This window comes from Ptychodera flava, chromosome 8 (genome assembly GCF_041260155.1).
Source record: "Ptychodera flava strain L36383 chromosome 8, AS_Pfla_20210202, whole genome shotgun sequence".
Classification (NCBI taxonomy): domain Eukaryota; kingdom Metazoa; phylum Hemichordata; class Enteropneusta; family Ptychoderidae; genus Ptychodera; species Ptychodera flava.
This window is the reverse complement of record NC_091935.1, coordinates 5,227,652-5,245,245: the sequence shown is the minus strand read 5'-3', so window position 1 is coordinate 5,245,245 and position 17,594 is coordinate 5,227,652. Positions and strand designations below refer to the sequence as shown.

General features: G+C 37.7%; 2 protein-coding genes across 3 annotated transcripts in view; both read right to left on the bottom strand.

The window, feature by feature from the left end:
* LOC139138272 (uncharacterized) overlaps nucleotides 1-17,594 on the bottom strand; it is a 55,557-nt gene that overhangs the window by 25,003 nt on the left and 12,960 nt on the right. The window lies entirely within an intron of this gene.
* LOC139138257 (uncharacterized) lies at nucleotides 6,473-16,149 on the bottom strand. Of its 2 annotated transcripts, XM_070706565.1 has the most exons (6): nucleotides 15,814-16,149; nucleotides 13,199-13,314; nucleotides 11,911-12,168; nucleotides 9,362-9,504; nucleotides 8,028-8,752; nucleotides 6,473-7,254 (listed from the first exon to the last, which is right to left on the bottom strand). In XM_070706565.1, the coding sequence occupies exons 2-4, from the start codon at nucleotides 13,262-13,264 to the stop codon at nucleotides 9,493-9,495; spliced, it is 336 nt and encodes a 111-aa protein (XP_070562666.1). In that variant the 5' UTR covers nucleotides 13,265-13,314; nucleotides 15,814-16,149; the 3' UTR covers nucleotides 6,473-7,254; nucleotides 8,028-8,752; nucleotides 9,362-9,492. The 2 variants fall into 2 exon arrangements, with proteins under 2 accessions (XP_070562666.1, XP_070562664.1); XM_070706563.1 differs by lacking the exon at nucleotides 6,473-7,254 and having other exon boundaries at nucleotides 7,920-8,752.

Below are 17,594 nucleotides of genomic sequence, written 5' to 3'. Positions count from 1 at the left end.
TTTTTACCAAAAATGACAAAAATTGCCTTAAAAATACAAATATGCAAATTTCACCACCATTTGAACAAATCTGATTTAAGTCACCCTAAGCAAACTGCATATTAAATTTCAAAGCAATCGAACGAGCGGTTTCAGAGAAGAAGATTTTTTACTAACAAGTCATCGTTGATGACACAGTCCCCGCTTGTCCATTTTGTTATAATCTTTGGTGTCTAGGTAGCTGTGGTCTAGGTAGCTGTGGAATGACATTGATGCAATGGGTGCATCAGGCCTGTGACTTGCATAATAAAGTAATCTGAGGAACGTTCAATAAATGACTCATCTCTGCCGGTAATGACCACTCAAGGAACTTTTGATTACATCACACATAACGATGCCCTTACTGCCTCCAGTGTCATGATGGCACATACTATACACATGGTTTGGTGGAATTTTCGAAATGGTATGGGATCGGGTATGTTGTTGTAATCAGCCATTTCGGATCATATAATGAAACAAATTAATGTGCACAAGAATGCAGCCATAGTATTTTATCTTCGTATCACGTTTGAACAAAATCAGTCCATCGAGGGACAGCGACCTACAGTATGTTTATGTTTCAAAGACAAAAAAATCACACCGAAATTTAAATCAAATGGCTGTCTATTGACCATATAGATCATAGCACAAAATTAGTAGACATGCATATGTATGCCATAGTACTTTATCTTTGTACCAAGTCTCAACAACATTGGTTACAGAATATTTGCATATGATTAAGCCTCAAAGACATGAAAAAATCCAAAAATGACCATCTGACAGCCATATTGGAACATGTCACGAAGTAAATTGACATGTATATGTATGCCATAGTGCTTGATCTTTGTGCCAAGTTTGGATAACATGGGTGTAATGACCTTTGAATTACGATTCAAAGACATGCAAAATTCAAACAAAATGGCAGTTCTGCAGCCATATTGGATCCTATCGCAAGCTTAATTGATACATGCATATGTATGCCATAGTGCTTTGCCTTTGTGCCAAGTTTGAACCAAATCGGTTCAAGGATGTTTGAGTTATGGTTCAAAGACATGAAAAAATCGCAAAAAAATGGCCGCCTGTCGGCCATATTGGATCATATCACGAAATAAATTGGTGTTCATATGAAGGGCATAATGTTTTGCTTTTGTGCCAAATTTGAACAGAATCGGTTCAAGGATGTCTGAGTTATGGTTCAAAGACATGAAAAATCGCAACAAAATGGCCGCCTCACGCCCATATTGGATCGTATCGCAATATAATTCGACATGCATATGTATGCCATAGTGTTATGCCTTTGTGTCAAGTTTGAACAGAATCGGTTTAAGGATCTTTGAGTTATGGTTCAAAGACATGAAAAAATTGCAAAAAAATGGCGGCCTGTCGGCCATATTGGATCATATCACGAAATAAATTGGTGTTCATATGAAGGGCATAATGTTTTGCTTTTGTGGCAAGTTTGAACAGAATCTGTTCAAGGATGTCTGAGTTATGGTCCAAAGACATGAAAAATCGCAACAAAATGGCTGCCACGCGCCCATATTGAAACATATCGCAAAATAATTTGACATGGATATGAAAGCCATAGTGTTATGCCTTTGTGTCAAGTTTGAACAGAATCGGCTCAAGGATGTCTGAGTTATGGTCCAAAGACATGAAAAATCGCAACAAAATGGCTGCCACGCGCCCATATTGAACCATATCGCGAAATAATTTGACATGGATATGAAAGCCATAGTGTTATGCCTTTGTGCCAAGTTTGAGCAGAATGTGCTCAAGGATGTCTGAGTTATGGTCCAAAGACATGAAAAATCGCAATAAAATGGCCGCCTGTCGGCCATATTGGATCGTATCACAAAATAAATCGACGTGCATCTGTAGGTCATAGTGCTATGCCTTTGTGCCAAGTTTGAACAAAATTAGTTCATCAGTGTCTGAGAAACTGTTGATGACGGACGGACGGACGGACGGACGGACGGACGGACGGACGGACGGACGGACGGACGGACGGACGGACACACGGACGGGACCCAATCTATAAGTCCCCGCCGGACTTCGTCCGCGGGGACTAAAACACAAAAAAATGCCCCAAAAATACAAATATGCAAATATCACCATGATTTGAACAAACTGAAGTAAGGTCACCCCAAGTGAACTGCATATAAAATTTCAAAGCAATTGGACTTGTGGTTTCAGAGGAGAAGGCAATTGTTGACGGACGACGACGGACGCCGGACGACGGACGACGACGGACGACGACGGATAATCAACCTATTTGATAAGCTCCGCGTCGCTGACAGCGGAGCTAAAAACACTAGAGAAATTAACACATACCCGGTAGATCATCCTACGATATGACAGAGACAGAAATACATGTTATGCTGTATAAAAGCTTGTTAGGAGGTTTTTTTACCATTAAAATATCTGTATTACATTGTAAAAGAGTGATACACAATCAACCAAGTGTTCTTACATATGCAGGCCTTGGAAAAAACTAACATATATTTTCCTTAATTACAAAGGTTACAAATGCATGTAATTTGAACTACTGGAGGAATCAATTAAATCTTACATACATGAGGAAGTTTCAAGTATACATGTACATCAGTGTACAGCTGATACAATGTCAATCCTGCCAATTGGGGATGAGATCATTATCCCATGTAAATCAGCATGCAGTATTGTGATAAAAGTCTTTACTGTGTAACAAGAGAATTTCACAATACACAGCTTTAATACTTGGCTGCAAATTTTTACAGGCATACCAATGGGAACATAAAGCCTAAGACTGACCATTGTACATAATCTGAAATATTCTGAGGAAAATGATGCATCATACCTATAGCTGCATAAAACAGGTTCACAAAGTTTTCTATTCTCAAATATGTTGCTTTTACCAACTGAACTGGGGTCCACTAGACCTATTCAAAGTATTGGTTGTTATGTTGTAAAGTTGGTTGTAAAGTGACCTAGTGACTGACAGAGCCCTGCTGTGGAGTCCAGAGAATAACTATGTGTGACAAATTTGTTGGTATAGTACCTGTCGGTTTCAGTGAGTGTTTTTCCAAGGATTTGGAAAGGTGGGACACTGTGATCTATGATGGTTAAAGGGGGGGGGGGGGGGGGGGGGGGTGTCACTGAGTGAGTGAAGCACAGCAAAGTCACTGAGGAAGAAATGTAGTGGAGGGCTTTTTCCAATTGACAATTGATGTCATGAATACATTCATTTCTAAACAACATGGAAACTGTCTTTTAATGGTTTGTGACATATTGGTAGCATTAAAAGTTCTCATTTGTAAGCAAGTGAATGGCAGCGGATAGAGCTCAACTAGTACTGTGTTATGTAGAGTGTAGAGACTATTTCTGACACTTATTGATGAAGAGGGTGGAAATCTTTGCTAGCTCATTTCAGGACAGCTGTAAAAATTCACAATGTCACATTAAGATCATCCCTAAGAACATGTCTGCCAAATATCAAAGCTATCAGATGAGTAACTTTTGAAACACAAATATTTTGAACAAAAATGGCAAAAATTGACCAAAAAATACGAAAATTGAAGATTTCATCAAATTTCAATATATCACACTAAGACAACCCCTAGGAACCTGTATACCTAATATCAAAGGCATCAGACAAGTAGTTTTTGAGAAACACATATTTTGACCGAAAATGACAAAAATTGCACCAAAAATACAAAATTGCAGATTTCGTCATATATTCAATATATCATATATTAAGTTCATCTGTAGGAACCTGTATACCAAATATCAAAGCTGTCAGAGAGCGGTTTTGATGAAGTTTTTGACCAAAAATGACAAAAATTCCTTAAAAATACAGATTTGCATATTTCATCACAATTTGAACAAATCTAAGTTGGGCTATCCCTTGGGATCTGTATATTAAATAATAAGCTGTCTGACCAGCGGTTATGAAGAAGAAGATTTTTTACCAAATAGCGTCAATGACACTGTAGCTCCCATCCTGGACTATTTAGTGTTTGTTCTCTGGTCAGATATTTGAACATGTGTGAAAGGGATAAAGTGCATGAAGTGAAAATACTTAAATGAAATGTACTGGAGACAGTGAAATATGTTTAATGTAATTATTCAGAATATAAAATGGAAAAAATACAGAATTAGATATATCGAATACTGTGATACAACCATTAACTCAACAAGTCATTTACAATGACATAGTCCCCACTTGTAATAGGAGTATTAGTCTTGATGGGGCAGGAAAATGTGGTCATTAAGAAGTATCACTGAGTGTATATGTTGGGATCTATGGGCACATACGTCTATGTCGTTGTTCCCAATTTGAAACACATGAGGCATGTCTAAGTTATGGTTCTAAATCGGGAAAAAGATCAGACCTCTAGCAGTATTGGCCAGCAAGAAATACATATGCGCATTATAAATGAGGTACAAGATGTGACATCTTAAGGTCTAATATCCTATCAAAATTGGAGGTATAGAACTTGTGGTTACTGAAATATGCATATATATGTATAATCAAGGTCAAAGGTCATCGAGGTCACATGACATTTTGGAAAAAAAAAAATTATATTGCTAATTATTCCCTATATGCCAAAAAATCAGATCTCTAGCTCTATTCGCCTGCCCAGAATTAGATGTGTACATAATTAATGAGGTAAAGCGTGTGTTGTCATAAGGTCTCCCATCCTACTAAATACAAAGGACATAGCACTTGTGGTTACTTATTTATTGACATAAACATATATTTTAGGTAAAAGGTCATCGAGGTCACATGACATTTGGTCAAAAAATTTCTCTCCTATAGTTATCCCTATATACCAAAAATCAGACATCCAGCTCTATTGGCTCTCTCAGAATGAGATATGCGCATAATTATTGAGGTACAGTATGTGGCGTCATAAGGTGTCCAATCATACCAAACATGAAGGGTGTAGCACTTGTGGTTACAGAGTTATGGAAAAATATGTATATTTGAGGTCAAAGGTCACCGAGGTCACGTGACATTTTGTCAAAAAAATTGTATTGCTAAGTTATCCCTATATACCAAAAATCAGACCTCTAGCTCTATTGGCTCGCTCAAAATTAGATATGCGCATAATTAATGAGGTACAATATGTGGCGTCATAAGCTGTCCCATCATACCATACATGAAGGCTGTAGCACTTGTGGTTACTGAGTTATGGACAAATGTGTATATTTGAGGTCAAAGGTCACCGAGGTCACGTGACATTTTGTCAAAAAAATTGTATTGCTAAGTTATCCCTATATACCAAAAATCAGACCTCTAGCTCTATTGGCTCGCTCAAAATTAGATATGTGCATAATTAATGAGGTACAATATGTGGCGTCATAAGGTGGCTCATCATACCATACATGAAGGTGTAGCACTTGTGGTTACTGAGTTATGGACAAATATGTATATTTTAGAGTCAAAGGTCACCGAGGTCACGTGACATTTTGTCAAAAAAATTGTTTTGCTAAGTTATCCCTATATACCAAAAATCAGACCTCTAGCTCTATTGGCTCGCTCAAAATTAGATATGTGCATAAGTAATGAGGTACAATATGTGGCGTCATAAGGTGTCCCATCATACCATACATGAAGGCTGTAGCACTTGTGGTTACTGAGTTATGGACAAATATGTATATTTGAGGTCAAAGGTCACCGAGGTCACGTGACATTTTGTCAAAAAAATTGTATTGCTAAGTTATCCCTATATACCAAAAATCAGACCTCTAGCTCTATTGGCTCGCTCAAAATTAGATATGTGCATAATTAATGAGGTACAAATCCGAGATATATGCGTGAACGGATGGACTCACGGATGGACGAACAGACGGACATGACCCAATCTATAAGCTCACTGGACTTCATCCATGGGGACTAAAAATTGTGTCACTGCATCCTTTTTGCAATATGAATACGATGAGAAACTAAATTTTTATTTTTCGTGGCCTTATACATGGGAGTCTATGGAGATCTGCCTTATACATGGGAGTCTATGGACGTGTAAACTAAAAATATGCGAATTTCACCACGATTTGCCCAAATTTGGGAAAGGTCACTCCTATGCACTTCCATACCAAGTTTCAAATCAATCGGACTTGTGGTTTCAGAGCAGGAGATTTTTTGACCAAAAATGGAGAAAATTACAAAAAAATTCATGAAAAATAGCAAGTCCAAGATACTGACCCAAGATGTGCACATCATTTCATGTCAGCCCAAAGTACTTACATGCTAATTTTTCATGTAATCTGCTCAGTGGTTATTGAGTTTTTTCAATTTTGACTGTTTTTTACATTTTTTCACTTAATTTGCATATTTTTGGCAATGACAACTTCATTTGAACAAAATCTCATCTACAGCCCATCATCCATGTACACACCAAATATCAAGATGAAATGTACAGCGTTTTGGAGTTTTTTGATGTTGACGGACAGACATACAGACATACAGACATACAGACATACAGACACACAGACATACAGACATACAGACATACAGACATACATACATACAGACATTTCCCTAGCCTATAAGAATAGCTTCATTTGCCATATATACATATGGCTATGGGAGCTAAAAACGCCTTTTTTGGCACTAATTTGGATATTTTCAACAAGATCAAAAAATTGAAAAAATCGGTTTCTCAAAATCATATAAATCATCTACACAACAAATATCAAATCAGTAAGTATGGCGGTTCTCAAGATATTTGAGAGGACGGACGCCTCACAATTAGACATACATACATAAAGACAGACGCCGGACGGATACCCATCCCAATAGCTTCTATAGACTATAGTAGCTAAAAATAAGCTCATTCACACTAACTGCAGAGCTAAAATAGAATTTAATCATTTGATTCCATGTCTGTTCTTTTAAAGTTATATTCCTTGAATACAAGTAAACAAGTACTGATAACATATATACTTGTAAATATCTATTTTTCATAAGCTTGTCAGACTGCTAAAGGTGTGCTTGTGATTTTCTGATAACATGAATTTTTACTTATTGCAAGCAATAGTTTTGATCTCCAAAGCAAGTTTCAGATGTAGTTTTGAGCTTTTGCTCTTGATAATGGAATGGGACTTCATGTACTGTATTCACGAGTTAGTCCAATTTGCAATAATCTGCAACATAAATCTCTGTACCCTGTCCACAAGTTGACATTGCCTGAAATCCATATCGCACAAGCTTGAAGATATATCTCCTTGGAAGCCATCATTGTTTACAGCCTGGGGGGGGGGGGGGGGGGGGGGGGGGATCAGAGGAATGTGAAGGGGGTCACTCAAAATATTGATAAGGGGGGGGGGTTACTCAAAATGTTGAGAGAAAGAAGGTGCAAAATGTATTGAAACATGTACCTCTCAGATTGCACCACTTCACACATCAATTTCTACAAATTTTTACTCAGTAAAATTACACATTGAAACACCCCTGAGATTACGCCAAACTGCACCAATGCACACATCAATTTCTACAAATTTTTCCATGCAAGGGAGAGGAGCAAGCCCATCGGACACTTTCCCCATCAGCCTTCCGCATGTTCTTCAATCAGTACTTTCAAAGTCTACCCTATCAGATATCCCAGTGAGGACCCTGTTATGATACCCTCCATATTAAACAATACTGTATGTAGTTGTATACTGGTTATAGTGTGACCTTTGACATCTATGTTTTGTTGTGACTTTGAATTTCATTTTGTTGGTTTCACCTTTTTCAACCGTCATGAGATAACCAATGATTATCTAGCAGGGTACACTAGGATTTGAATGGTCTTTACTATTGCTGTATTTATGTAAATTATAGAAATACATGTATTGAAATTTAAGTTTTCAAAAGTGAGTGTGGGGGGGGGGGGGGTCAGTCAAATTTCCATGTAAGAGAAAGGGGGTTACTCAAATTCATCATGGTTTGGGGGGGCGGGTACTTGAAATTTTAGAGTTTCCGACAAAATTCCTCCAACATCCCCCCCCCCCCCCCCCCCCAGGCTGTAAATAATGACAGCTCCCAATGAAATTTGGGCTGCAGTGTAGCTGTATCTTTTGATGAATTTTTCACAATTTTTTTAATATCAACTCTAGTTTCTTGTTCTTCTTCTGAAAGCTTAATGGGAAACAAAGTACCTATATATATCATACATGTGCACATTGCAATGTTATTGACCAGTATATGTAAATCTGGGTCCTGATTGACATGTACACCTCTGGAGCAGAAAAAGTGATAATGGAATGTTTATAAACAATCATCACAAGTGACAATTACCTACAGGTTTGTTATTATACTACTGAGATCACCATGATACTGAGGGGAGGCATGAAATAATAATTGTGTTTTCTCAGTGCTCTGAAAGTTGAATTTTTCCTCTCTTTGAGCTGGACTACCTTAAACAGTTCAGTGTACAAGCTGAATATGATGATGCTTAGTATTGCGGGTTATATCTGTTAAGTTGCCCACTGTTTGTCTGTGGTAGGTGTAGTGGCCTTTAGGAGTTTTTGATCCTAACATACATGTACATACAATCTGTGTGCTGAGCAGTGTAAGGGTTCACGTCTGTCCACCATACTGACTAATAGGAATCCTCTACCAAATGGAGGTGCAATCCCACTGTCTTCATCTTGAGAAAACTGTCCCTGGTAGCTGGTTTCTTTCTTTGCGTGGTAAAATGCTGCCTTAAAGTCGGTTTTGGATTTATCTTGCTTCCTCTTCTGCATGGATATACACACCTGTTCCCTAACATAGTAATAATAATAAACTCATGGAAGACAATCATGGACCAATCATGGAACATAAAACATATAATTTCTCTTCACAAAAAGTTAGTTTATTTGTGTGTTAAATATCAAAGAATTCTTGTGTAAAAAAAACAAATAAATTTATTTTTCTCTCCGCTATATACATATTTCTCTAACGTAGACATCTCAACCACACCGTTTTCTTCTTGCTCAACCAATGTCCTGCTCAGTTTAAGAATGAGAATTGCTGTAACATGTATGCTGTGTATAGTATCTGGATGGATTAGTGTTAAGCTGATGCACCTACATAGTTGCTGCTGGCAATGTCAATTAAAATACAGAAATGTATCAGTGAACCTGTGTTTCTAATTAGTATTCTTGTAATCGTAAACATGCTAGCTATATAAAGACAATTAAAATACAGAAATGTATCAGTGAACCTGTGTTTCTAATTAGTATTCTTGTAATCGTAAACATGCTAGCTATATAAAGACAACTAATATAAAACACTTTGTGCAAGTTACAAGATACCAGTTCCAGCACATCTTTGCAACAACCACTTGTGTATATATACTTGGGAGTAAGGACTGAAAAGGAAAAAACTTACCTGTTGTTTGATCATTTCCATTCATCTTTCATTGTAAATGTCATGGCAAAGTCCTATTCAAAGCCCTCCACTTTGTTCTTTACTGCTCTTTGTCAAGGCAATGGTATTTCTCATCCTTGACATTGCAGCATTCACTGCTGATCCTGAATTGTAAACAGATAGACTCATGATTACTAACTCTTTAAATGACAATGATAACCTGAATGATTAAAATACATTTGATGATGGGATGTTAATGAATTTCAAACACTCATAATGTCCTTAACCCTAATGATGATAAGCATTACACACATGTAAACATTCTAAATAAGATGACCCAGGTCTATCCACAATACAATTACTCAGCATCGCAGGTGACCCCGGTCAACCATCAACAAATACATGTACACGCTATGGAGATGATCCTGGGCAATCCAGAATACAAATACAGGTACACATTATTGAAGATGACCCAGGCCTATCCTGAATACAATTACAAATAAAGGTACAGTGTTTTTATTGAAGATGACCCAGGCCTTTCCTGAATACAATACAATAAAATACAGGTAAACATTAATTGTTGAAGATGACCCAGGCCTATCCTGAATACAATACAATAAAATACAGGTAAACATTAATTGTTGAAGATGACCCAGGCCTATCATGAATACAAATACAGATACACATTATTGAAGATGATACAGGCCTATCCTGAATACAATACAGGTACAGATTGTTTGTATTGATGATAGACATTGGTCATCTCCCATTATGTATTCTACATAGGCCTGAGTCAGCTTACATGTACATACTGTGTGCATGTATGCGTATTGTGGATTGGCCTAGGTCATCTCCGTTGCATATATTATGTGTATTTTGGATATGTCTGTGCCATCTTCCATACCATGTGAATGCATTTGGATTGAGGATAGCCCTGGGACATATTCCATATCGTGTGCATGTAGGCCTGGGTCATCTTCCATACCGTGTACATGTATTTGTGGATAGGCAGCGGTCACCTTCTGTCATGATGTGTACCAGTACTGAGTAACACTGTATTGTGGATAGGCATAGGTCATAATATTTGCATGAAGATATTGCCCAGGATATTGTCCAGTTGAATGTTTACCATGCTGAACAACAAGCAGCACACTGCGACATGCTAAGTCGTGTTCGATTACAAGTAAGCAAAAACGATAATTGCACAGGTTGTCCGCAGAGTTGCAGGGTAGGACTAGTTACAAAAAATGAAAGTGTACCAGGAATAGTTTGCTGAATTTCCATGGCTAGTGTTTGAATAAGAGAAGAATCAGTTTTTTTTTCTGTAAGACATCAAGTGGCCATTATAGGAAAAAAATTGTGAGACTGGAACGAGAGTGACGCTTTCTCACAATTGGTGAGAATCTCTTAATTGCCATTCTCACTGCTATCGGTGAGAATAGTTTAATTCTCACCATTGAGCACTGAGAAATGCACTTCTTGATGAGATAATAGATTCTCACCGATGGGAATGGAAATTCTCTCTAAGCACTGTGAGAATGGTAATTTTTACAGTGAGAATCAACCAGACTAATCATTCACTGGTGAGAATCAACCAGACTCATTGTTCACTTGCGAGAATTAACCACATTGTTTCACACCAGTGAACAAGTCTGATTCTCACCAATGAATGGTGAGTCTGGTTCATTCTCAGCTTAAAAATTACCATTCTCACAGTGCTTAGTGAGAATTTCCATTCTAACTGGTGAGAATCTATTATCTCACCAAAGAGTACATTTCTCACTACTCATCGGTGAGAACTTTTGAATTCTCACTGGTAGCTGTGAGAATTGACAAGAGATTCTCACAAATTGCAGGAAAGCGTCACTTTCTCTCTCCAGTCTCGCAATTTATTCCTATACACCCAGTTTGATTTTGAAATTAAAGCATTCATTGTTTGGACTACCAATAGAAAGAGGCGACTGTTTACACCTAGTGTACAAAATGTGATTATCTGCAGTACACCTTCTCAAAGTGAACAGTTGGTTTAAAAATTAGACTCTGTGATTGGAGAACTGAAAGCACTTGATGACTGAGGCAGAAGGGAAAGGGTAGAAAGGAAACATCTTGAAGTTACCCTGTAAATAATGCAATACTTATGATACGTCTTGATACATTTACAAAAGTGCAAGTCACATAAGTGTGAAGCACACGGGAAATAAAATTTGTTGTGAATCCTATAAAGAAAGCAGTTTGTTCCATAAAAAATAGTTGTTTATTTTCATTGCCACTAGCTATCTGTGGTTCAGGATGGTCCTACTTAAATTTGAAAATCACAAAGTCCCATGGACCTGGTAATGTATTACTTTGAATGGAAATGATTATGGGACCAGTTTAATGTCATATTGTTACTGTAGCAACTGATAGGACCTGAGTATACAGCTGTCAGTTGGCCAAAATCACAGATGAAATTATATGTAATTTGGATGGCTATAGTTCTAGCTAGTCAACGTTGGTCTCAATTAGCCAGAATGGCTTAGTGGTAAATTTAGCCCGTGGAAACACTGAACAGGATATATGTAAGTACAAACCTGTGCCACAGCAAGGACCCACTGCCTTAGGAAAGTAAATATATTGATGAAAAACTCCCTCAATTCCATGGGTTTTTGCACTGCATTGATGACAACACCACCATCTCTGTTCAGTGTTGGCTGTTTGCATAGCCACACACTGTGTATTTGCTTTGCAATGGAGGATGGTATTTTCACCATGTTGTTTTTCACCAGGTTGTCAGACCAGTATCCAATGACAATGGGACGCACTGCCTCAGTAAGGGATCTCGAATCTGACTGGGTGAAAAGAAAACATTAACAAGGATGTAATGTAAATATTATCTCCTGCACATTGCTGAATTACTTTACACATCAGTTCATCCTAAAACATGGCTTTTTATATTCATTAAGATAAGAAAACTTGATTGTTTATGACTTCTGTAATTTTAATTAAACCTTTCATCACTGGTATAACTTTGCACCAAACCCATTGTAATCACTGATGATTGTGCACCTTTTTAAAGAAAACTATAATGTAGGTCAAGACGTGCATTCAAGCAAGTAGCAATAAATTCATTTATACATTTATTTCAAGGGAAGACCTGGAACAGGCTCCATAAAATATACATAAAAATATGAATGCATGAAGTACAATAAAACAATAAACAACACACAACAAACTATGTGAAACTATTAAAAATATGTACAAATTTAGGCATGACATTCTGACCAGGCATCTGAAACTTTGACAAGATAATGTGTTGTCAATGGCAGGGTTGGAAATGCACACATCAAAGTAGCCATACATCTTTGAAGAGCCAAGTACCTAAAACCATTGAGTTTTATACTGTGAGTCTAAAAAACAGTGCGAGTTCTAGTATTTGTAGTTTACTGAGGAACATCAAAATTAACATGAAACATGATTGGGGACAATCATACATATTATTAAAATATTCATATAAAAATATAGTATATAAAAACAATCTTCGATGATAAAGAGGCTAAAGGTTAAAACGCTTGCAGAATTCTTCATAATTATTTCAGCTGTTAGGATGCTATGTTTGAAACAAAGGAACTTCATGAATTTCATTTGCTCAATTTTTTCCTGTTGATTTTTTTGCCAAGGAGACTACAGTACAGACACATATTCTAAAATACTTACATGTATTATATAAGTTATGTACAGAGCGTCAAGGGAGTTGATGTTGAAGAAAGAACTACAACTCCGCCAAATATAACCGAGCATGCGAAAATCTTAACTGATAATGAACAAGATGTGCAGGAAATTAAAAATAAAAAATGACTAAAAATTTAAAACAAATCTTACCTGATGAAGGATTTGTAAAAGATCAGTTGTCAATCTTTTGATTCTTGTTCCTTCTACGTTCCACATACATATACCTCTGAGGCTTTACTACCAGGTTACATGAGGTATACTAACAGCTGTAGACAAATGTCAATGAATACAATTAGAATCTTGAGATAGTCCTATTTCTCACTGTCTGTACAATGGATACTCAACTTTATAATCATGGATATGTGTCAAAAGATTAGTAAAATCATATACTCATTCATTATGTATTACCATGCCACAAATACACAGTAATCATGGTTTGCTTTTATGTCCGTGAATATGAATAATAATGCTAACATTGAAACTTTTCAGCAAAAATGTAAATAGTCAATTGTACAACGATCATAATCAATCACAAAAACAAAATGAAGTGCTTGTGGGCCAAATTATACACTTTTTAAAAAATCTCCAGATTTGCCAAATTTTTAGGGTGGGCATGACTGTGCATCAATGCTTATTACATGCCTTGATGTGGGTGCAAATCAGTGAATTGATTTGAAAAGGAACATCCGGGGAGTTAGCGGGTCGGTGAACATAATGTACTGACCGGTTTTAATGGTTACCCGGGCAAGTGAAGCCCTTCAACGTTTTTAACATCCAAGTAGACACTTAATGATAGATGTAAAATATACATGTGCACACTTCTATTTTGACTTTTGTTAAAATCCTTTCGATGCTGGTCGATAATGGTAAAATTGTTTGAAAATGTCCTGCATATATACGCATGTAACTAAATGTGATACAGCATTTATAACCATGAAGATATTGTTGCCTGAATACATGGGTTTATGTGCCCTCGCAGCAGGTTGATAATATCATGGAAATAACAGACTCTGCTCTGACCATTAATATTTATCTATAGGCTTTGGCAAGACTGAAAGCCAAAATAAGCATGCTCGCCAAGCCTTGTTAATTTTGGACTTTCCTCTTGCCCTTGGCCATAAATTAATGATAATGGTCAGGGCTTCTCCCATTTTTTCTATTAATTTCATTTATTAAGGGTTAAAATAAGTGTGATAAGGCCATTTGTGTACAAGAAATTAAATTTTGGAATTTCAGCAAATGCACTTTTCATGTATGTACACAAGGCTGCCAAAGGAACAAGGAACAATTTTTTTTCCAATACAAAACTGACAACATTTTTGCACTCTTTAGACTTTCGCCAAGTCTGTGGGCATGTAAATATCAAAAATGAATACATTGAAGCAATGAACTTCGCAGACTGGCAGGCTAGGTGGTTGGCTGGTGCTCAGATAATGGGGTGAATGCCATTCCCTACAGACTTGTGAACCTTGCAGGGTTTCAGTAGCTATAAATAACTTATATAACATCAGGTAATAAATATGCATGACTAATCTTAATCTTAATCAAGCATAATTTTCCAACTCATTTAACCCTTTTCCTGCCAGACAGTAATAACTGTATCCCTTCCCCATCAGCCAAGTCAGTAAAAAGCGGTATTGAGCCAGAACATGACGTATTTTCACCCACTTGGCTTGGTATGTTATAGCATCTTTTGTCAAAAAAAAATCAACTTTACAGTATTATGTTTTCAACAGCCTTCAAATGTACAGTATTATGTTAAAATACATCATATGGAATACGTTGTGTTTCATTAATTTTAACCATCTTGACCTGGTGGTGAAATATGGACTTGGCAGGAAAAGGGTTAAAGTTGGAATAGAGAAGAATAGTGAGTATAAATATGCTTTCAGAATTTTTAAAACAGTCTGTGAATCTTTCTAAACATGGGGGATATTTTTGCCTTCCCTGGGGAATCGCAGCGGTACAATTATCATAATGAATCATGGTAATCTCCAGTCGTATGAAGTATCAGTAAATTTCACAATTGCAATCACCTTCCCTGATTTTTGTACCCATCACAGCTCTGCCCGGCTCCATACCCAAACCGGGTATTTGATTCCGCTCTTGCTGAAAAATTGTAATTTTTCAATAACATTGTTTCCAGAGAATGTTATCGTAGGAATTATAACAAAAGATGATTCATTCACTGGCAATTTTTTAGTAATTCTGGGTAAGAAATACATATATGATTGCAGAAGATGGCATAGAATACCAAGGATTCGACAATTTACAATAAGGGTATATGCAAGAAAGAATAACGGTAGAAAAACATTATTTTAAGATTCAGCGGTGAGAATAAGAACAGATTCTCACTAATTGCGAGAAAGCGTCATTTTCTCGCTCGAGTCTCACAATTTTTCCCTATGATGCTGTACGTGTTTAGGCTTACAGACCACAGACGTTCTGTTGAGTGGATAGTTTGTAAAAGTGGAGTTTCCGCTACGTTCCGACGTTCTCCTCCGTAGCCTTATCACCATTTGAAGAAAAGGCTACAGAACAGAACGTCCGAACGTAGCATAAACTACACTTTTACAAACTACCCACTCAACAGAACGTCTGTGTTACAGACAAGCTGCAGTACAGTAGCTCGCGCTCGAGGTATTTGGGTCGGACGGCAAAACGTGACCTCGAGCCACTGTGCAGTTACACACACTGCCACACCAGCAGTGCTACGCAGAGCTAAAGCGGCAGCATACTGATACCATGGAGGTAGATATACTTACGTGGAAGAGAGAACTTCACCAGTCGACGAAAATACGTGATCATCAGCTGCTCCCCTACAATGGTGAGACTTGGCTGCAGTACGATGTACGGCTGAGTCGCCCCACGATGTAACAAACACAACTCATACGCGATCGCGTGGCCGCGCATTGAAGTGACTTGGGGATTCCTCGTACAGCCTCCGGTCACCGGGGTGACCCAGGCCTGGGGGTGACCGGGCGTTTGTGACAATAGGGCCGCTTTACACAGGCATATCCTTCCATGACAAGCAATCAAGTACGCCATTCATGGCTTTATTTTGACAATACATCAAAGAAACTCGATGTACAAATTTTACAGAATGCTTTATAAATATAAACCAACACTCCTAACACATTACGCTTTCAAGTGTAGTGTTAATTTAGCTTCGCTACACTTCGCGACACTTGTTCTCATTTGCATACAACTTCCCACCTCCTTCTTGAATTAGATGAACTCTGCTGGTGGATAAAATTGTCCCCGAGGTTATCGTTCGCCCAGTTAAAGCGATGAATTCGTTTCTTCGCTTCGATAAAGTTTGTATGTGCGATGTGTTATAGTGAGCATGCGTGCGTGCGTCAGTGCTTCACGAACTCTACAACGTGTGGAGCGGTCTCAGTCAGAAAAATGTAACAACTTAGCTTCTATTGAACTACTCTTTTTTGGGAGTGGAGATTTTGCCGAGCGGTTTTCTCTGTGGCTTCTCCGCTAGGCGACTGATGCCGTATGTTGTGGGTTCGAAACTGATTGAAAACTAGCCGTATTTTAAACGTCTCCTATTTTAGAGTGTACACGAACTGCTTACAGTGTTTCAACTTTTGCAGAGTTGATCCCTTTGTCTTTGACTGATATAACTACCTAGAAAATAATTACTCCTGACAGTTGGTAAGTCCTGAATTTAGACTGTATGTATGGCTCGTAATCAAGGCCATATTCGAACTCCCAATTTTCAACTATCGAACTCCTCATTTTGAACTTTCGAACTCCCAATTTTCACCTAATCCACATTTTCAACTTTCGAACTCCTGATTTTAAACTTTCGAACTCCACACATTTAACTATCGAACTCACATTTAGGATTCCTATTCCCCATTTTCAACTTTCGAACTCCACATTTTCAACTATCGAACTCAACATTTTCAACTATCGAACTCCACATTTTCAACATTCGAACTCCACATTTTCAACTATCGAACTCAACATTTTCAACTATCGAACTCCACATTTTCAACATTCGAACTCCACATTTTCAACTTTCGAACTCCACATTTTCAACTATGGAACTCAACATTTTGGATTCGTATTCCCCATTTTCAACTATCGAAGTCATAGGTCCCCCTAGACCACTAACCAGCGAACACAAGCCAAAATGAGCATACATATAGTCAAATACGACTTTAAAAAATCGTCGGTGTCATTTTACATGAAACTACTTATCACTTTGTTAGGGAGTCCCAAACACATGGTGACCTCGCAGTTAATTTTGAACATGGACGACACCGAGTTCGTTCATGACCACGTCAGTGGTAGTTTGTCTAGGCTGCTACTTGACCTTGACCAGCCCGACAGACGGGGAGATGTGTCACGTAGGTGTGAGAGTCTTGTTAGACTTTTGTCACAGTTAAGTGGCATTGGAATGTGTATGTGAGCGTATTGTCCAGCTGGTGCAAGCCGCTCAACGTGAAATACATATGATGTTGAACATAGTGGTCACGGTGTAATAAAGGGAAAGTGGCTTCACACATCAGCCATCTCGTCTTGTGTG